Source organism: Apteryx rowi, unplaced genomic scaffold (genome assembly GCF_003343035.1).
Source record: "Apteryx rowi isolate R43461 unplaced genomic scaffold, aptRow1 scaffold_624, whole genome shotgun sequence".
NCBI classification, from domain to species: domain Eukaryota; kingdom Metazoa; phylum Chordata; class Aves; order Apterygiformes; family Apterygidae; genus Apteryx; species Apteryx rowi.
Genome location: NW_020450899.1, coordinates 155464 through 177933, shown reverse-complemented (window position 1 = coordinate 177933; position 22470 = coordinate 155464). Strand labels below are relative to the sequence as shown.

At 34.6% G+C, this 22470-nt stretch overlaps 1 protein-coding gene across 11 annotated transcripts in view; it reads right to left on the bottom strand.

The window, feature by feature from the left end:
* Window positions 1-3294: 3294 nt before the first annotated feature.
* MINDY2 (MINDY lysine 48 deubiquitinase 2) overlaps window positions 3295-22470 on the bottom strand; it is a 43972-nt gene continuing 24796 nt past the window's right edge. For 5 of the 11 annotated variants that reach the window (XM_026084033.1, XM_026084034.1, XM_026084031.1 and 2 more), the window contains 4 exons: window positions 16824-16997; window positions 15261-15434; window positions 10356-10387; window positions 3295-9563 (listed from right to left, as the gene is read on the bottom strand). In XM_026084033.1, the coding sequence (XP_025939818.1) occupies window positions 9431-9563; window positions 10356-10387; window positions 15261-15434; window positions 16824-16997 (513 nt within the window). In that variant the 3' untranslated portion in view covers window positions 3295-9430. The other 6 variants (XR_003256375.1, XM_026084036.1, XR_003256374.1 and 3 more) reach the window with 6 other exon arrangements.

Genomic DNA, 22470 nt, shown 5'->3' with positions numbered 1-22470 from the left:
GCAAATCAAAACAATCTTGACAAATCCTAGTGAATAGCTTGATTGCTCAAAGCTCCCAAACCATTCTATTGTAATAAAGGCATCGTCTGTCAAACTGCAGCTGTACTAAGTCATGACAGTTTGGTTTCTGATTGACTGAAGAAGGATGTTTGCTTGTCTTTCAAGCATGCCTGTTCTTAAAATCTATGTGCATATGCATTTGAATTTGAATATCCCCCACCTGGGGCTATTCATGTCTCAATAAGGATATAAGTAATCATACTAGCCTTAGGAAAGACCCCCCACCACTTTAGACTAGTTTCTCTAGAGAAAGGGTGTAGGCTTGTACCTGTATTTCTTTTTGTTTGCAGGGAGAGGATTACCTTTGCTTAAAAGTTAGAAATACAACTTAAGTGTTTGGGTACTGAGACTTCTAAAAATTAAGTGGTGGGCCTTAGTCTCGCTCCAATCAGAGATACAGAAAAGACTGTTTCTATTGGGTGCATTGTGACCCAAGCTGCAGGCTGAAAACACTTGGATGGGGAGTAGCTACTTTTGCAGTAGCTAAACTTTCATGAAGAGATCTTTCATAAGTGTAATTGATAGCATATGCTTTAAATGGACCTTCCAGATAAGAGAAAATAGCCTTATTGTACTGAAGGATGTTTGTATTTCATAAAGGAGCTCAAACTGGGGAGGAGTCCTAGAGCTATTTACTTGTTGAATACCTTGTTCTGTTGAATTGGATTATAAATGGCTTTAAAAATAGTATCATGACTTTCAGCATTTGTATAAACAGTGTACTACAGATTTATATGGTCATTATGTAACTGAAAGCTTCCATCTTTCCAGCTAAGCTTTTTCTAATAATTGTCTCCTTCACTGTTATGCATGTTGAAAACGTAGTGGGACTTTTGATAGTACTAGGAAGACTAGTATCAAAAAATACCAGAACACTTGCAAGAGGCCTAAAGGAATGGTTTTACTCGTGCTTACACACTCTCCCTCTGTTATAGCAAAGCTCTGGCAGACCTTTAGCATAAAGTTACGTTAACAGGAGACAGCTTCTCTGTTTTTGTTTTATTAGTCATCCTTGAATTTCAGATAACATATTGCCTTCTAAATGGAAGAGAGTTAGCGTGTCTTTTAAAGACTTACTAAGATTTGTCTACCAACAGTCTTTGTTACAGTGTGGTAGATGAGCACCAAGAGACTGCTACAGCCTCAGACACCTAACAATGCTCTTCTTTCAAGCAAGTAACTTGCTTTCACTTAGTATTTGACTTTAATTCTTCCTTTTACAGGTATAAGGGGAACAGAGTAAAATGGGAAAGCAAAGCAGTAACTCACTTGAAAAAATTCTGAAAGCAAATGTGTCTGCTATAGACATGCCAGTCGCAGCAAGACTTCAGGAATTTCATATCTAGCATAGTTTGTGGCTTTGGTTCCAAGAACTTCATATTTTTACACAGAAATTGCATAGTTTCTAGTAATGTGACAAATCTGAAATTCAAGTTAGTCTTGTATAGCCCCTTGAATGCCCTGGTAACTAAGGGTAGGCTACTGCTTATACTGCTTCAGAGGGAGGTGTCTGTGTGGGGGCAAGTGAAAAGAAAGTTGAAACTTTAAGGGTTGTGCAGTGGGAGAGTGCTCTAGCTAGCCCTCCTGAGAACCTGTCCGGAGCAAAGGAACAGCCATGTTCTGCAACAGCTGTGTAACTTAATTTCTAGCAGTTGTTTCCTTTTGCCTTTTCTCAACAAAAAAGAGCCATTGCCTGGTATCTGGACAAGAATAATTTCAGGACTTTTAGCAAGATACAATATCAGCCTCATTACTTTTGAAGAACTATACCTTTGCTGCCCAATGAGGCTATAACCACCTTTTTGTACAGAGATCAGTAAAACTTACTGAAGCATGCAGCTTGCCTAATGTGGCCTAGATTCAGGCCAGGTTGAGAATGAAGTATTTTTTTTCTAATACAAGTATTGCAGTGGAGTAACTGCTGAGTTCAGTTTATACTAGGCCAGACTACCACAAATGAACTTTGGTTATGTTGGCTGGAGATCTGAATAGGTGGTGGTGTCCAGGTACAACTACAACTGGCTACTGATGTGGTCTCAAGCAAAAGGGATGCATCTTTTCAAACCTTTTGCTTAATGCTGAGTGTCCTAGGTAAGTAAGTCTCTCTTGACCAGAACCAATCAAATTCTAGTTAGTCCAGGACTCATCTATCACCCAGTCAGCCTAAGTATATAGTTACCGCAAGACATTCAGCAAGTAAAAAGATGCAAATCTAATCTACTAAACAACTTTACCAAATTGGGTAGTTACAAAAATGAAGACAGGATCTTGTTAGTAGAACTTAAGGACAGCATGAGAACGTTCTGGGGTGCAAACTGATCTTTGCCAAGCACATTTACAGTCTGTTTGCTGGGTGAAAAAATGCCAAGGATTTGGAGTGTTCGAGAGGAATTAAGATATAGCAGGAAGCGTGTTTTAAACTGTTTTCTGGTAGGTAGCCTTTTAGGAAAGATAGAAGGGGAGAGAGCTTTTTCTACAAGTAACCTTTTGTGAATATTCAAAATTGACAAATAGTTAGATTTCAACTTAAAGTACGTTGTATCAGTAAGTGTGTCAAAACACATGCTTATGTAATAAGTAACTTATTTTGATATATTTGGTAAAGCTGCTTCTATTGTTCAGCTCTTGGAAGAAAAATCCAACAAGTTTAAGTTACTAAGGTGGTGTTACTTGAGATCTTTCTGCAGTAGTTTCTAGGAGAAAGTACAAGTTAGAGTGCATTTAAAAGATACTGTCAGTTTGACTGTACTTCATGATTCATTAAATATGACAACACATACAAAATATGTATTTACTATACGATGAATATTTGTAGCACCTAATGGATAAAACACGAAATGTGAAAGTTTATAACCTTAAAATTTAAGCTATAGAAAGGCACAAAAATAAAACCTGAGATGTGACTTGCTATTTTGGCTATAGTAAATAAGTTTAGATGAGCATTTAAACTGTTCAGAAAAGCTATAAACTATTTCATGACACTTGCTTAATTAAGTAAAAATAAATTTGACTGTGCATATGCAGATATTCCACTCCAACTGAAAACACTGAAGCAAGCTGGGATGATGAGGAATCAGATTGAAAACAAGTTGCCAAAAACTTTTTAAAAATAGCGTAAAGCATTTGTAAAATATTTAGATCAACTGGCCTGTCCTCTTCCTCCTCAAAGTAATTTTTGACAGATTTTGTCTAAACTTTGTTATTAGTAAAGAATTTAAATATTACAAATGAAACTTTTAAGTTTGCTCACTTAAATTTATTTACATAGGATGCATTTCAGAAGACTGTTCACCAAAATAGATCTAAACAGGATATGGTACTTAAACTATAGGGAAGCTGATAACCAAAGACTTTTAAAAAGATAGTAGAATTCAACAGTTTTTCCTATGTGGTACATAGACAATAAAAAGTGGTGTTATAATACAGAATTAGTCTTCTCTTTGAAAATGATCTAGATGTTCAACGTTAGCTTAACAATTTACCAGGAAAGTGTTGATTCTTTATAGTCTTTAGAAATACATTAATACAATATAAACAATTAAGGCTTTTAAAATGCAAAACAGATTCAATAGTTGAACTTGTAGATGCAGTTACAATATTGGATACTGGGGTAACATTAAGGTGAAAAGAATTTTAATCACATACTTTGGTACATACGACACTGCATTGACTGGATTTAATCATGTCACATACTTTTAAAATACAGGTTTAACTTTTAATTTCCCCTCTTTCCTGGGGAATCTACAGTGGCTTGCATTAGTTCTGATTTTTACATTTCCTGTTAAAACTGGATTTAGAGAACAAGATAAATATTAGGTGACTAACAGGCTCAGAACTAAATCGTTGATTTAATACAGCTTAGCAGTTGCACAATTGTTAGGTAAAATATCTAAGCAAGGCATCTTGAACACATTACCAATCTGCTTCAAGCAGGAAATCCCTGGAACTTTCTTAAAATACCTTTGATTTTTTTAAACTTCATAATCTTTGCAAAAAGACCCCTATCACAACAGTTAGCATGGTAACAAATATTTGACCAACATTGCAGAACTAGTGACAACTTATGTAGAATTCATTTTTTGTGAGTATCAAACTTATACATAGTTTCATTAACAAGCTTACATGCATATATAAAAGGTGATTATCAAAAGTTGTAAAAAATAATAGCTATGCATCTGTTCACAAGATAAAAGGATAATCAGAAAATCATTTATGAAACTTTTGATAAGAACTACTTTCACTGAAAGCTGTAATATGAAAGCCAAATCAAAAATATGTCATTTAACATTAACACTGTGTCAGGTTACTGTTGGGGAAACTGATGATGGTATTTTTCCACTCCCTTATAAAATAAGTAGCCATAAGACAATCTCTTACAAAGTGTTAACATTCTGTGACTTTTTGTGTAAGAACTAGTACTGAGCATTAACAACAGATTTAGAAATTATTTCAAAGGGAAAGGACAAGATACTTGATACTTTTCACTGTTTTCAGGACCACTGTCAAATTTTCAGACAACCTGTAAACAATGATTATACACTACAAAAATATTATATAGGAAAGAACAGTCACAATAGCGGCATGTTTGTCAAATATGATCTGATAGTAACTTGGGGACAAGTATTAACTGTTTTCTTTTTGCAAGTACAAACTGTATCAAAAACTGAGTCCCACTCATTTAATGCATGTCTATGCTGTCCTGAAATTATGTCACCAGTCACACACATTAACATAAGGTAACAGTACTAATAAGTTCAAGAGTTATTTAAGTATAGGTGAAGAAACACACTTGCTACAACAGATTTGTCTCTTGAAATAGTGTATTTATGGTCATTTTTAAATGAGTTCTCAAAGGTCATTTTTGCCTGCCAGCCTCAAAGAGAAGGTAAGATTTTTAGAAATACAAACATACTGCTGTTAACTGAGTATATTAAGTACAGCCATCTGATTATTGCAGCTATTCATGATACAATCCAAATTGCTGAATTGTACGTAGTTTAAAAATTCACAAGCAGGTTTGTTGGTTTGTTAAATCTATCTACACTGCTACTAAACTTTTACAAGTAAAAAAAAAAAAATTTTTCCACAACAAAAATATTTCCCTGTAGTAAGTACAAGTCCATTCTGAAGTCTACCAAGGCTGCACTTGGCCAAAAGAAGCATACTATTATTTACTCACCTCACATATGACCTGTTTTCAAGCTTTGAATTTAAATGACTTTACTAAAATCCAACTAAACAAAAATAATATTAAAACAGTTGTGGGTTTTTTGGCTCTTGTTAATCTACATTAATAAAAATCCTAAAATTGAGAACAGGTGTTGCTCTGGCACCAAACTAGTGAAGAGAAGATAAAAATTCCACTGGGAATATGCATGAATGCTGAACAGGTAACATGCTAAAGTGCTAACCAATCTGAGATATGGTTAAACTCAAAACTGAGCATATTCTTGTCAAAAAATACAAAAGCTAATTTAACAACTGGCTTTCCTGTTAACCCCCCTCCCCCCACACACACACACAAAAAAAAAGACTTTCCTATTTCCTCTGAGATTTTCAGAAGAAAGTATTGATCATCAGCCTATATTATTATTCTTGGAAATTCCAGCTAAAGTTGGAACTACAGGTTTGTTTCAGTTGTTCCCTCCCCATCTCTAGGCTTGCAGAGCTGACACATGTTGATAATCAACTATGCAACAATGTAATAAATTACAAAACTGGCTTAAGTGTATGCTGAAATGTCATATTTCAGTTTCCTCCTCATGTCTATATCTGGCAGTATGAGGTTGGACTAGACATTTGAGTATTGCAATACTGCTGGGAAAGTTTAAAAAAAAATCCTAAAACTCTTTCAGCCACCACTAATTACTGTGACTATAAGATAGCCCTGAACTTTAAAACTATTCCAATTAACAAGACAAACCATAGTGAAAAATAAAGTTGTATTTTGTTTCAGATTAATTCTGTTCCTAATATTTATTAAATCCTTCCAGTGAAATCCCTACAGCCTGGGCTTGTTACTGATGAGGCAGTTTGTTAGAGCCCTAAAAGCTGATGGCAATGTACATTGCTAAACGTAATGTCATCTTACAAAATCAAATGCAAGTTTTGTTTGTTTTTTTTTAAATACTACTACATTCTGTATAGCCTTATTACAGTATTACAGTAATAAGTACAGACAGTATTACGAAGAACATTTCAAAGTATATTAGGAAAGCAGCCATCTGATTTTCTGCAGTTCCTTCACAGCAAGTGCAACTATAGCATGGACAGACACTCACGCTAGCTTTATTTTAGCTGGTACATATAATACATTGTATTATGGACTCAAGTATGCACTTAGTCTTCAGACATTATACCATGAAGTCCATGTTGTCATGTCCTCAGTATTAAAACAAACAGCATTAGCTAGATAAAGATGGCATGGTTATGTCTAGTTATACTATACCGTGTTTAGTGAGCTGCATGAATGTACAGTAGAGGATTAGGGCACCGAATCAGACTACTTTTCAACAGAAGTTGAATAGATCGCAGAGATGCAAAGAATAACATCACTATTAATATTCTATAGCTGATTCTATATTTTCCTCATTTTTTGACAAAGGACAAGTTAAAGAATGTTTTGGCAATGGCAGACAGCTTTATTTAGTTTTCCTTAACTGTTCTACAGCTCTAGTATTTAAAAGCAGAGTTGGTAAATGTAAACACTGACTTTGTCGGTATTTCTGTTTCTGGAGGTAGAAATATTAGTATCTGGATGTTGGCCAGTGTTTACTACAACTAGATTACAAGCATAAACAGTTTACTCATCAGCTTCACAGACTGCACCACATAAGCAAATCTAGGAAAAAACTATTCAATGCAAATAGTAATGGCCAGCTATGATCAGTTCATATAATGGGATTAAGAACTGTCCGCGTTTCAATATTTTTATTGCAGAACTCCCCCCAACAAGATATAATGAAACCCAAGGATGTGCATTAACATTTCCTAAAATACAAATAAGCTTCCTAGAAGTGCCCATTACTCAGTTGATTTAAGTTTACTTCCAGATAACATTTGCTGTTTCTCACTGCAGTTTTAGGCCCTTTCCTTGGTATGTGCCAGTGAACCAGAGCAAAAGTGAACAGTAAGTTCAGACAAAATATCTATTATCTCTTTTTTTTTTGAAACACATTTAGAAAAAAATGTAAGAAGTGTAAGATTGTACAATCAAGTGAAGTTTTCAAGACTGCTTGAAAAATTATAACTAAAGTCTAACTCAAAAAGTCTATGCAAATTTTACTAAAGATTTCAGTAAGAAAAAAGAATGTTAACTCAAAGTGAGATAGACTTTAAGTATCACAGCATTACTTCATCCAGCTTAGTGATTTTGCTAAGGTGATTCTAAGTTTACATGATCTAAAGGCATTCTCATGAACCACAAGGTAGATCATTTCCCACTTTTATGAATTTCATAATATGTAGCACTAAAGCTGGATGGAACCTAACTGAAATTGTATCAGCACTAAAGGACAGTTCTCCAAAAGTTCCCCCCAAAAAAGTGAGATTTTGTGGTGTTCCCCTCCCTGCCCCAGATTTAAGTACATTTGACTTTGTGTTTGACTATGTCAGATAATCACATTTCACTCACTTTGGGCCCCAGCAGGACTGTCAGCCACATCACCACCACCTGCTTCCTTAAATTTATAACCCAACTAATTATGAAAGCATTTGTAGTGCCTTATTTTGTTTCACCAACAAATTGCATTTAGAGAAACAGATGCCTTCATTTTTCACCATACTGTTAAAATAAGCTAGTTTGTAAGAATACTGTTTATACTAAGCTTGTACTTTTCAGTTGAGTACACAAACTTTTATTTGAATTCCTCCCTATGGATTTCTCAGGCCTAACAGCATTTTGTTGAAAATTATGTTGTCAAGTACAAGCGAACATGGGATCTTGACTACAGATACTTAACTAGATAAAGTTCTTTTTAACTCATAGACCAAGGAATTCCTCATTTCAGCACATGAAACTTCTCCACAAGCTAAGTAATCCTACAAGCCAGGAAAATAATGTTAAAGGCAGTAAAGAACTTCCAAGTTTCAGCAAGTTCTTCAGAATAACTTTCAGGTAAAGAGCTCATAATGATAGAGCTGACCTGATGACCAAAGTTAAACAATAGAAGACTGACATTTAATAAAAATCTCTCGAGTTGTTAAAGGGTTAAAACAGCCAGAGTCTTGACCTAGAAGCACTGTGAGAGTGAAGAGTGTGTACAGGGACAAACACTGCCAGCCATCCAAGAAGGGAGCCTGCTGGTCATGACTTGGGTGAGGAGATTTGGCCAGTACATGCTATTCTGCAGCTAGATACAGCTGAGAAAACTGTCTCTAGCCACACCAGTGGCTAAAATAATAGAAAAATTAAGGGCAAATCCCTAAACAAGCTCAAGAAAAGCAGGTAGCGTAGAGACCTTTATGTTCCTACCTTGCCTTCCTCCCCTGCATTCCCCCTGCCCTCTCCATCCTCCTTTTCAGAGCAGAGAACAGTGGAGCTTAAAAGCACTGCTTTTCTACTGGACAACTGTAAGAACAAGCTGTTAACAAGAAGGGACTATACAGAAATACTATGGAAATTAAGATCAAATAGACTACTACATAATTGAATTTGGATGAGAAAGTGACATTCACCTCGCCAAATAGCCCCACTCAGAATAACAGTACTACCATTATATTGCCGCATGTGCTTAAAAAGCCCAACAGAATTAAGTAACTGCATTGAATCACAAGATGAAACATACACATTTAAATTCTGACATTGAGGCTTGTCGTTGTTGGCATCACTCTTGGCTATATAGGCATTTTTCAGTGACAGATTTTTCTTGTTACCAAGGACATTTTCACATAGCATGTATGGAGAAATATTTGAACATTACATTGCAACCAAACAAAGGTTTGTTATTTCTGCTTTTCCCTATGTTTTCTGTTGAAGACACTGCATCAATTAACTTGCGTATCTTGAGTTACCTGCTGTTTAAGGTTACAACCTTAAAAAAAAAAAAATACTGTTATATAAAATACCTACAGCTCTTAATTCATTCGGTATGTGTTTTTAAGTTTAGACTTTGTATAAACTTCAGTGATTGACTGTGATAAGCATTCCAATGGTAAGAAGGTTAATGTAAGCAATGAGCTACTTCAGGGGTTACAGATCTATTGTAGCAGGAAATAAAAAGATTCAGTTAGAAGTAGGTCGGCTTCACCCTTTACTCTACTACTTCCTGCTGAATACACCAAAAGATTCAATTTCAAGAAGTCAAATTGCCTTTTATTACATAAGGGAAGAATTTTTCAAGAACCTGTGAATACAAGTTGGAAGAAACATTTAACAATAATGTGACGTATCAAATGAGTGGACAGATTGACTGGCAATCCACTGTGATTTTATGCAGAAGAGCGTATGGTTCACTTTTAGCTTGTATGTCTGTGATCCACAAGAAGAGATCTGTAAAGAAAATCTGAACACAAAATTTATTATATTGACTGGATGGCTTGCTACAAAATTTTTTTTTTTTTGCATTGTGTTTAAGTGAATTTTCAAGAATGCTAATTTATTCTCTCATATTACAGTCTTCATTTGGATCTGCTCTGTTGGGTCTTAGATTCTACATAACTATCACTTAAGAAAAATGGTAGATTTGAGCATTCATAAAGTGCGTCTTAGAAAACCATTTTACACTATGGCAGTGCTTGATTTTTTGCTAATTTTAAGAATACTTATTTAACTTTTTATACAACTACAATGCAGCAATAAATTATATGATTCCGTGTCTTCTGTGCTACCTTTTATCTAGCTAAATACAAATTCTACTCTACTTTTCTGGACAACTTAATATACATTGTGTAGGCCTTTAGAGCATGTGCATGCTAAATGAATAAACAGATTTAAAATATAAATCTGTGCCCTTTCTCCAGAACATGAGCTTTGAAAAAGACAGCAAATAAAGTAAAGAAACCAGAAATACACATCATCTTACTGGTGATCTATGAGCTTTTTCTAATGTTGTCTTCCAAGTTCACTATTACTGATAAAAGCAATTCAAGGCCACAGTATAATCATTTTTTGGATTCATCAGATGCTAGCATTGATACCAACTGAGATAGTATTTTTTGGAATGTTTAGTCACGATAGGACATTAAACATCAACATATTTCATTTTGGATATTAACAAGCTCATCTGCTTATAACTCTTACCACTAACAAGCTCAACTCATGGAAAACAATGCCCTGGATATCAGAAATTCTTTACCTTTTTTTCCAAAGCTTTACAGGCTTCAAGACCTGTAAAGAAAAAGGATATTAATAGAAAACTGTTTGAACAACATGTCTGTCATCTCAAATAATCTGAAACCCTTTACTCCTTTACTGAAGGAGAAACTGAGTTATCTGGGAAGTTCAGACTTTATGATAAGCATTGACATTTAACTTTTCTCTCATTGTAACCAAATGATAATATTATCACTACAGTATATTAGGTTTCAGGCATATCTGTCTGATATGCTGGAAATCTTCCATGAATTCTACTAATACTAGCAAATATCTTGGGCAAAAAGATACACTTGATAGCCACAATGTGTGCTCAAGTTAAATTTGTTCAAAAAGGAATCTGAAGTGGCAATATTGTCACTGAAAAATAATAAGATAACAAACACTTAGCTTGACATATTTATTTTTCAAGGGCAATAAATAAATGTAAATACACAAATTTGGAAAAATCTTAGAAACAGAATGTTTTTAAACAACATTCTGGCTTAAAGTCTTTGTTATTGACACTATTATATTGAAATATTTTCTGTTCTGCTTAAAGTAGACAAGTCATTATGTTGATGATCCTCCTTTACATTAATTTGTTTGAAGAAGTTAGGCTGCTGCAAAGGAAAAAGAAGTGAACCTTTGCTTTGACATAGCAAGTTATCTAAACTGCATATATTAAGTATTAAAATGACTCTTCTGGGCATGACTTTTCTAGAGAATATAGAGAAATTTTTATATTTATGATTTTTTTTTTATTAGAGATCTTCTACCATTCATTACTTCATTATTATAAAAAGGAAATGGTAACAAGAGTGAAAAAGAAAAGAAAAAAACGCATGGAAGAAAAGTGAACCAGACTGGCCCTTTAGTTAATATAAGACATTCATTCTTTATCAGTCTAATTCTCATTCTAGATTTGTAACAGATTTGTGTGATTACTGGTTCCAGTCACAGCGGCAAGTCTGCTTGAAATAATCTTAAGCAGCTTTTTACCTGTGGACTTGTGCTCAGACATCAAGAATTTTAAACTCTCTTCCAGACATTCTCAAACATCCATAACTAGGAATGTCATATTCCAGCTGGCTGCCTTGGCTGTTCCAGACTAGTGTAGACTAATGCACTTACCCAGGCTTAGAGCATGAATCAGAACTTGTCCAGGAGAAGCAGCCTTTTTCAAAAGTATCTACAAATTGCTAAATATAAATTTTTATCAAAAAGGTTCAGCAAGAAGGTAATTGTTATTGACTTAATGGAAGTGGAGGAGGGTTTATGGTTCCCTCAGAATTCAGTAAGTATTCTGTTTCTGTATTCTATAAATACTACAAGATGTGACATGTTTATTTGGTTCCCATAAATTAGAAAAATCTGGTTTCTACAGAAGTTTCCCAAAAATTCTAAATTAGTGATTTAAAAAACAAAATATTACACCTGACTACCTTTCCAAACAATCTCAGAGAGCAGCAGAGCTTCTCTCTCACCCTTCAAAAGTGTGCTTTTTAAGAATACGTGATTTAGAAAACAAACAAAAAAAATGTGTATTTAACTACAGTACACTTGTTTAAATATACAAGTGGACACATTAACATCATGTTAAAGATCAAGGTACTTCTGAAAAAAAGGGCAGATAGTTATTTGAATTCTGCATTTTTATATAGAATAAGGATTATTATAGACCTTAGTTTCCTCTCATCATTAACTTATCATATGGAGAGGTCAATAAATAACTTATCTGGTCCAGTTTACCTACAAGAGAAAAAATACTAAAAGAAAAAAAATTATCTATAAAATTATTTGTTTAACCCTGATAACATCTGAGTTGCCATACCCAGGTTTAATTGCAAGAAAAGCAAATAATATTCATCTTGCTCATTAATAAATGCCCCATTTTCTACAACACAATTTTAGTATGACACCTACCAAATCACATATTCATGGGGCAAGATAAAGCTGGCTGGGGGTGCAATGATACCACTAACACAGTATAAATCTGGGTTCAAAAAAACCAAACATACCAGATCCAGAAGCAAAGAAACCTGGACACATTGAGGAGGCAGTGCCCAGCTGTTCGTTGGGCTCTTGTGTTACGAATACCCAGCGTAAGGTATAGTTTCATACCATTAAAGTAACATGATTCTGTTGTGCTAATGTACAGACTTCAGGAAGAAGTCTGACACAAAACCAATTACTTCCTTTGTTTAGAGTAGAAGATAAAATAGCTTACTAACTGATGTAAGGAGTAATGCATGTCACTATGACACAAAACTTGCCATGATTTGTGTGTTCAGCTACAAGGTGCAATATTTCTTATGACTAACTCAAAGCACAGCCGCATCCAACTGTGATTTGGAATTCCATCTCAAGCAGCACGCACTATGACTTTGAAGAAAGTCTGTATGATTGTAACAAAGTCACCCATCCTCTCCTGAAACGTGAACAAAATCCATGGGGTAATCAGGCACAGGCGGCATGTAACGGGTTTGTCTTCCTTTTTACTCCTGGTTTTTGCTTCTGAGGAACATGCACTTGGCTCCAGACTAAATCCATTTCCTGTTACAAGAGAACACAGCTGTTCTTCTCTTTTTCTCTCTCTTTCTCTCGAGGCTCTTTACGTTTGCGTTCACTACTCCCAGATTGCCTTCCACTTGCTGGAGAAGCAGCACCTTGCACCTGCTACATGGAAAGGAAGGGGAAAAAAAAAACAACAACTAAAGTAATCATAAGTATTACTGTAGATGCAACAAACTGAAATAATAATCTAGCTTTGAATTCATAAAGTTTGTTTCACTGTTATTATGCAAACCACAGCAAAATTCAGGTGCAAGCTCTTTTGGTATATGTTCTCCAAAACTACCATGAAAACTCCTTATTTCTGAAAGAGGAGACCCACTGAAAATTTATTTCAAGCCCTGTGTGTCCCTTCTACTCTGACCACATAATTCAGATCAGCTATATCAATGCAACATTACTTCAATAATCAAGGTTGACTTTAAACCTTTTTTGGCACCTCTGTATTTTACTGTACTGGATAGTCTTCCTAATTTTTTAAAAACAAAACTCACATTTCAGAAGTTGCAGAGTGAAAGTACTGGTTTTGATGGCCAAATATGGAAAAGCAGAAGCTTTTCATCACTAGAAAGTACTTGGGAACTTGGAGGTTCTTTGGTATACAAAAGATGACAGCAGGTTTGCCAATTCATCATCTCTTCCTGCTATTACCCGTTCATGGTCACAGATGAAGATGCTGTTAAGATCTGTTATGCAGGTTCTTGAATTCTTTCCACAATTTTGCAACCAGTAGAAGTGAATCTTCCCTTTCACCCTGTTCACATCTTTGTCTTAGAAATAGCTGCCAATGGTTCTATTAAAGCAATGAGCCATGGAAATAACTTATAATTATCAAAATTCTTGTTTTCTGTCAAACTGGCATTTCAGTTAATGGTTTTGAATTGCTTCAGGCTATCTGAAGATTTAGCCTTCAGATTTCTTTAATTTACAAATACATTAAAAAGCACAGTTTTGAGAAGTCTTCACAGATTAACAGCTCCTTGAATCCAGAACACCAACTTCAATATTGCCTATTGTATACAAAATTCAGTTATATGGCAATTTTTTATATGCGTGTGCATGAGTTGCATTTTCCAGGCACTTTGAATGCAACTGCTTATCTTATTTTTTAAATAAGAGAGAAAGCAGTAACTTAAACAGAAGAAAGAAGAAGAAAGTTTGAAACGGGACAGAATAGATTCACATGACATCACAGGCTGAAAAAAACGTAAAGTCACAAACTTTCATGAGACAAAATAAAACTTTGATTACTATCAAAAAGCTGCTCCTTGAATGCTATTTTTTTTGCAAATAATGCAAGAATATTAGCTAATAGTCCAGTACTATTTATGGGCAAGTAAAATAATGCAAAAAACTGTAAACAAGTGTTAGAACAGAATCTCATGTTATGGCAGTTTGAGTTCAGACAAGACCCTCAGAAGAAATTTATACTGATATGTATTTTTAACGAAAGTTTTTTTTTTTTTTTTCCAAAGAAAGAGAGGAGTTCTTGGTTTTAATTTGCTGTCATCTCTTCTTCTTGCACGTTTGTGAATAAGGTTTAGCTTGACATTTCTCTCTCACCGATTCATGCATGTATAGGCTAAAAGCGAAGCACAGAATGCAAAACTGAAAAATTAAGTATATTGTGGAGAAAATATAAATAACAGGGCTTATTCAATGACGGAGAGAGAGAGCTTCGTTTTTGTCAGATTTGATTTCAAAACTAAGCACAACTATGTATCTACAAAGTCATTAAAATCTCTGGAAAAAAAAAAGTTTATTTACTGAGAGTGATACAATCTGAATTGCATCTAACAACATTTCTACTGGTTTTGGAATAAAATTAAAAAATGTAAATTCTGTATTTACAAAAGCTGAATAATAATAATTAAAAAAACTTAACCACATACCTGTTAATGTCAAATCATGTAAAAATGAGGCTTGTTTTGTTTAGTATTCTTCATGTTCCAGGTTTGCTTTCTGTTCTTTCTCAAAACATTACTTAAAACTGCACAGTATTACTTTCTTCCAACACAATCTTTATCACCCTAATGATTGTAGCTCTAACTCATCCCATCATTCCAACTTTAACAGTATGAATGAGGCCTTGATGTAGAAGGCTAGACATGCTTTAATGTATTTACGTGGCAGGAAATGGGATCTGTATGCATACTCCAACAGTAACGGCAATATTAAGATTCCTATACTCATCTCGTCACTTGTTGTGTAAGAACGTGAATAGCATCAGTCTTGTATCTGTCTGAAATATCTATGAATGCAGATGTGCCTATATAACTATTAAGTTAATATTCACTAAAGTTAGTAGTCATATTCTGTAATGATGTTCTCTTACCTGGACCTGAGCAGCTGCTTGTTCTTGTTCCTGATAGTACTGAGAAGCTCGCCTGTCCTCCTCTTCCTGGAGTTTCTTTGCTAGCTCCAGATCACTGATTCCTTCTGGGATCTGCTCCCAGTTAATCTCTTGATTTTGCTGCTCTTGTTGTAGAGACAATGCCATCAGATAATCCTAAACAGTAAACTTGTTTATTAATGCTCTTCTTGTAGAAGTGAGCCAAATCATATCAACTGAATTCTTCAGTAAGTGCAACTACACAGTACCATCTTTTCCCCTAGCTTTACCTACAAATACATCTATCTCACAGAAACAACACAAACTGCATTTCAGAACCTGTTCAGAACCAGAACAGTACAAAGGCTGAAAAAAGCTACTTTATGCTTCTCTTTTCAGCATGCCTGTATCACCATATAAAAAACAAAATCTAGTAAGAGAGTTGCTTTCACAATTAAATTCCATTACCTGGGCAGTTGCAAGGGAAAAACATGAATACATGCCCCTCTAATCTAGTTTCATGACAGATCATTAAATAAATTAAAAAAAAAAAAAAAAAGGGACATTCAGACAGCAAACACAGCCAACAAAAACAGCCCTTAAACAACATTCACTCAGCCAGGCACTTTGAAAAAAAAAAAAAAAAACAAAAAACCACACACCCTAAAAATCCACCCACACAAAAGAAACAGTCCAGATTCCAGTGCAACTGCTTAAGCTAAAATACTACACTGAACTGCAGTGGCTGAGGCCTTGGCCCTACTCTACATCACAAACAGGACAGTACTTCCAGAAGGAAATGGAAGAGACAGTGTGGCAACTCAAAATATGACTGCCCCTGTTATCTCTACCAGATTCTGTAGTCTACAAATGAGATGAAAAGTGCTTTAATTTATTTAAAAAACATCTGCTTATTCATATACTCTTAAGTATTTTTAAAAAACAGTAAAATTGCTTAAAAGGATTAATTTGCTTTGCCTGTTTAGAATTTAAGATTTCCAGGGGGTCTGGATGGTCTTGGTATGTGCCTATGCATTATCTAGTACAATAGGTCCTATCTGAAATAGGACTTCTGGAAGTTATTACATATAGTTAAGAATAACAAATAACCATCATCACGTGTCACCACTACAGTGTTTGTCTTACATTCAGCAGAGTGGGCAGAGAGCAAAGCCCAATTACAACAATATTAATGGCTGGCAATAAATTTATTAGCAAGGGAGAAGTTTCACAGTGCTATTTTTGTTTCCATATACAAGGCAACAGAGTTGACATTTCACCTGAATAAGTTGTTTGGAAAAATGTATTCTCAGAGGCTAAAATGAGACTTTTCCAAACTGTTCAGGGTTGGTCTTAGTCTTTCCTTGAAGTCATGATAATACTTCAAAGGAGCACTTTTGAGAATCTCAACCTAGAGATCTAAAGAATTTTTTTATAGTCATATATATACATATGTCTATAAATATATGTATATATACACACACACACCCCTAAAAATAAACAGTAGTTGCTATATATAGTCACAACCAAATAGAAAAATGCAACAGAAACACAGAAATACAGTACTTGATCTATTTGATCCTGTTGCCCTCTGTAGACAGTTTCAGGGTCTGATGGAGGCCGTAGGTGGAATTCAGAATCACAGAAGTTTCCATCACCATCCACATTGTGTAAGCTTTCCCAAACAACTTTCTCTTCTGTAAGAAAACCCTGGTCTGTCACCAGCAGGTAAAGCTGACCCTATGCAGAAGAATAAGGAAAACCTTGTAGAAATAATTTTTATTAGTTTAAAATCTGAGATATTAGATGGTCATTCCTGCTAACTAAATTGTTGCATCTAATAAAACATTCATTTGGATTTTTTTATGTGGGTTTAAAATTTATATTAATCAGTATACAGCATTAAAAGATTCACTGCTAAATTAACAGCCACAAAATTTCTGTATCATACTCTGTAATTTCTGATTATTACATGGAAGTTCAATATTGACTAAAAATGTAAAATATGAATATGTCTTGACGCCTTCTTGGAAGCACACCAAGAAGCGTGCCTTGTTAAAATCCCAGGATGGAGAAATCAAGTTAAATTCCAAAAGCAAGATCTGGGGACAAAGGTGATCTTTCCAAATAATCCAAGAGGTGTTATCTCAAAATGACCAGATCTCAGACTTTTTATTTATGTTTTATAGTAGGTTTTGATAGAATTTGAGGTTTGTTTCACTTAAAAGAATAAATTTAAGATTTAAAAATCAACTTCTATTTTTGTTTGCTATCACTTGTCACCCAGCAAGTCATTAGACAAATTTTAGCCTTTTCACCATTACAGAAGGCCAAATTTCTCTTTTAATTTCAGAGTTTGAAATTATAAAATGGGCTGATCTGGGAGTGAAAGAGAGACAATACTAACAAGTCCAGAAGCCAAAGTAGGGGAAGGATGAAATGCAAGCTTGGGTTGAAGGATTGGGAGAGGAGCTGAAATCAAATGGAAATTATAAGAGAGTTAGGAGGAGATAGTGCTGCATGTTTGGGGGACAGCAAAGAAGCACAAAAACAATGTTTAAAATCCAATTTTGATTTTAATCTAATCCTACCCTTTTTATAATGCTTGTAAGAACTACACTCCAAAGCAAAAATGTTGCTATTGCCAACCCCAGGGCACACTGAGACAGAAGCTTCCATTATTATTACTGAAGGTACCAGATCAAAATGCTCAACAGCATCCACAGCAAAGCTTGTTGCAGCATTTTAGCTATAAACAAATCAGTTTACTGTCACATCCACAAAAACTTCCTATTTGTATTACAGCAGTATACAGAGGGATCTGAAAGCGTACCAAGAGATGTACCAACACAACAGAGCCAGCTCCTGTTCCAATGACTTGAAAGCGTTGCTCCCACTTTACAGGTACAGAACTAGCTCACCAGTTTCTCTCAGGTCATTAAAAGAGTGTCTATAAGAGATCCCGAAATTAAAACCAGATCTCTTCAATCCCACGAGGAGACCCGAAGTTTATAATCATCCCTTCTGCAGCCGATGGGTCATATGACTTAAAAAAAACATTATCTGAAGAGTCGCATGCAGCAATGGATTTAGTATTGCCTAATACCACCAGATAGGCTCATACAGAAGGCCAAACAAAACAGGAACAAAACCACAGGGCACTACTTGATGCTCAAAGTTTTGGAACAGCAGTAATCCCAGCACAGGTGGGCTAACAGGCAGCACATAAATACAATGGTCAGCAACAACACTGACTACATAACATGACCTAAGAAATCATCTTTCCCTGGGAAGTCAGCCTAAAAAAAAAATTTTTTGATGATTAAAATCACCCAAAAAAAGAATACAAAATAATTTCACATTTTCAGTTTGCACAGGATACATGTTTCACAGTGTCTTATGTACAAGAAGTTTTTTTAAGCAAACAGAAAAATCACAGAACCCTTAAGGTAAGTGTATGTGAACCTTTTAAATTTTATTTTGACCAGTACACTAATTCATTAAACAAAACCAAAAAAGAAACTAAAGGAGGGGGTGGAGGGGAAAAAGGGTCAAACTTTCTTCTGTAATGCCATACACTTTATATGACTTTCTAAACAGCTCTACATTATCAGTGTAGCATAGTAATAATACTGAAATAGGAAAATGTTAATACTTTCATAATCTCCCAACTATTGTAAGCTGAATTTTTCACATACAAATATTGAAGTATTCTGTTACCTTTACAGGACTAGAATCTAATATCTGTTATTCAAAAACATTTAAAGGTAAGTTACTTGAAATAGAGAACTGTTTCAGTTTTAAATAAAACTCATATTGTTTGTTTTGCTTTGAAGCCTTCCTCAGTTGAACAACTACACATGAACACTGATCATTTGAGAACTCTGATCTCTACTTCATACTAGTATAATTTTTAATGAAATTTCTCAAAGACAAAAAAAAAACAGATTCCCAAAGGCCCTCATAATACCGCTAATATTCATGTAACTCCTGATAACTGGAGAACTTTCAGTTTCATATCTGAAATGAGGAGTCAGCTTTTTTTGTATTAGCTGTAATGCAGTTAGTTATATTCCTTGTACCAACCTTCCTAGAACTTCAATTTTTATGTTCCTTTTTCTTGCAAAAAGCAGAGACCCTGTGTACAGAGTGTTTTTTATAGGCGCTGTTTCAGCACCGTTCATGTGCTCTTCACAGTCTTGCAGGTTCACTTGCTCGGCACACCTAAATTCCACCCAGGGGATCTGCGATACCAGAGAACCTTTATCGTATGACCTTCACGTTGCCTCCGAACTGGACCTGCAGTAAATAAGCACGTGCCTGGTGTCAGGAACCAGCCACCATTCTCTGGCAGTTACCAGATCATAAAGTCAGTCTAGTTGCATAGCTTTCCTTCAGCCTTACAAATTGTGTAAAGAGCAAAACAGCTATGAGATAGCGACATAAAACCAAACGTAGCACTGGAATTTTTCCCTTGCTGGCTCCAGTGGTTTGACGGTGCATTTGTAGCCTACTGAACAAGGTCTCTGTACTCCTGCTCCACTCAGTGCAGCACGCAAGGAAGGAAAGGGAAAGAGGGAGCACAGTGGCAGAATCAGTAAGAGATTTAGTATTTATACTGAACACAAAAATTAGGAAGAAAGCAACAACAACAACAAAAAAGAGGTAAAGGACTGTTTTCTGGTTACTAGGTCAAGGTCCTGATTATGCATGTGTGTTCTAATCATAGTTAAAGCTAAAATGGGATGGATCAGCACAGTAAGGTCATCTAATTCAGCTAATGAATGTATACACTTTTCAAATGTTCACCTAGCCAAGAACTATATACACTTTATGAAGTGAAAGGTGTTTCTACCTTCCCAATATTTTAACGAGCCATTAACTGCTAAAGTGGTATCACTCTGTTCTAAAAGCTAAACATAAAACCTTTCTAGGCTTATTTTTAAATGTGAACTTTTATAAATACACAGTCCCACGGGCTAACACTGCCCCCCCCCCAAATGCTAGCACAGAATATACAGTAATATTACCTACTAAAAACTATTGCCTAATAGGGAATGAAACATTCAAAAGTCTCAAGTGCATAACTCTTACAGGAAACTGTCGACAATAAGATTATGAATGATTAAAATATTTATCATGAAAATCCAGATCTAGATATTGTAGATCAATGCCCAGATTTTGTAGTTTCATATGTAAAAGACTTGAATAAAGCCAAGTATTTATGATAGTAAGATTGTTCCTCTACAGAGCCATCTCCATTAGGCTTCTGGTTTGCACAAAAACATTCCGAAATGCAAACAGATGTAGGCTGCAGGTGATACTACTGGTTATGAGAACTCCTTTCTTGGGTTAATTTCATGATTAAAACATTATTTAATAACATTAGTATCTTTAAACTGCCTGTTCTGAGGCCTATTATCCAGTTTTCAGCAGTTTAAAAAAACTGAAAAAAAGTGAAACCAAACACTTGTCCAAAAACTTCATATTGTAAAGACAAATATTTTAAGCATAATCCTTGAAAGTCTGTGTAAATGTTCTCTTGGACTTCTGGATCAGACCCTTTGAATTTTATAAAAGTGTTTTATGTTGATGCAAATTAGAGCTATTATTTTGGGATTAGTCTAATCTATCTTAACATTTTCACTGTAAGGGAAAATTAAGAAAGTTTTTGAAAATATATACCATAAGATTCAACAGACTAAGCCTCAGAATAAAAACTATACACTACCATGTAAGTGAAAATATTAAACATGCTTAAAAAATTATATACATTGCCTGTACTACGCTGAACTCTCACATCATCTTAAAGCCCAGAAGGAAAAAAAAATGCAATTATTGCTATGACATACATTTTGTATTTGAATAAAAGCCTGTGTTGAGTTCTGAAATAGAAACCCAAGGTTTATTCATAAACCTAGAAAGCATCATTGCAAGACATATAATGGAAGTTCCTTATAGGTACGTTTCTTGTTACTTTTCAGTAAAGAAAATAGACAGGTTGTGTAACAGTCATGTCAGTGGGAAAAATGTTCCAACTGAACTAAGATATTCTTACCAAACTGATCCCCTCTTTACAGTCCTGTTTTTCCTTGATCTAGGGGATTATCATGTGATGTATTTATTATCTGTGTAACAAAAAGCAAAGGCAAAAAAAAAAAAAAAAAAAAATCACATCTTTAACTGCTGAAAATAATTACTGTATAATCACATGAGCCAAGAAACTATTAATATGCAATTAAAGGGACAGGACAGAAGAAATGATTACTTGAGTGCAAATGGACAATTAATAGTGAAATGATCAAGAATCTGATAACTGAACTGCCATTATTAACTAATACCCACCACATCTGGACAGCGATTGTATTGTAGAATTGTTACATTTGCTTTTCTACTATTTTCATGTAATAACTGAATTTAGAAATATGCTACATAATTTTCTATAAAGATCTTAATACTCAAACTTTTCCAAATTGGAAATGACAACATGATAATGTATTATGCAATTTTCATTCAGTTTTCAGAAGAGAGATACTAAAATATTAATTATTCAAGACTACATTGCATAATATAAACCAAGTAAACAAATTATACTTGAACTGATGTTTTATTCTGAAATGCAAACTGAATCTTCAGAATTACATTGTGATATCAACTCAGCATCTTTTAAGGAAAAGAAAGTTGAAGTCTTTAAAGGAACATCACCTTTTCAAAACTTTCCATACTAACCTTTGAAAAAAAACTCACTGCCACCATTCTTCTACTATGGGTTTTTTTTTTCACCCCTAAACTTCTACTGTTCTTAAAGTGAATGCTATATCTAAAATGGAAAATCATTAAATAAACCCTTTTGCTTTAACTCTTACCTGCAGAATCAGGAATTTAATAGAAAGACTTGTAAAAATGGCACAATAATTAACTATTAGAAGATTAAAATTTTGGAAGTGCCCAAATATTAAACCAAATGGAAATATTTCAAAACAGCAACAAACATTTTCAGATATGGTGACAGAACAAACTAAAATCAGTTTTCCTCCTATGGCTTTTCTTGTTCATATGTCAAAGGTTTTTTTAAATAAAATTTAAACAAAACTTATTAGTTGTTTAATATTTGGGTGCCTTTTTCCAACTATTCCAATACACACAACTTCTCTCCTACTGTAGTCCATGATGAAAGCCTAAAGTCTTATCTTCACCCCTGTAACTAGCTTGG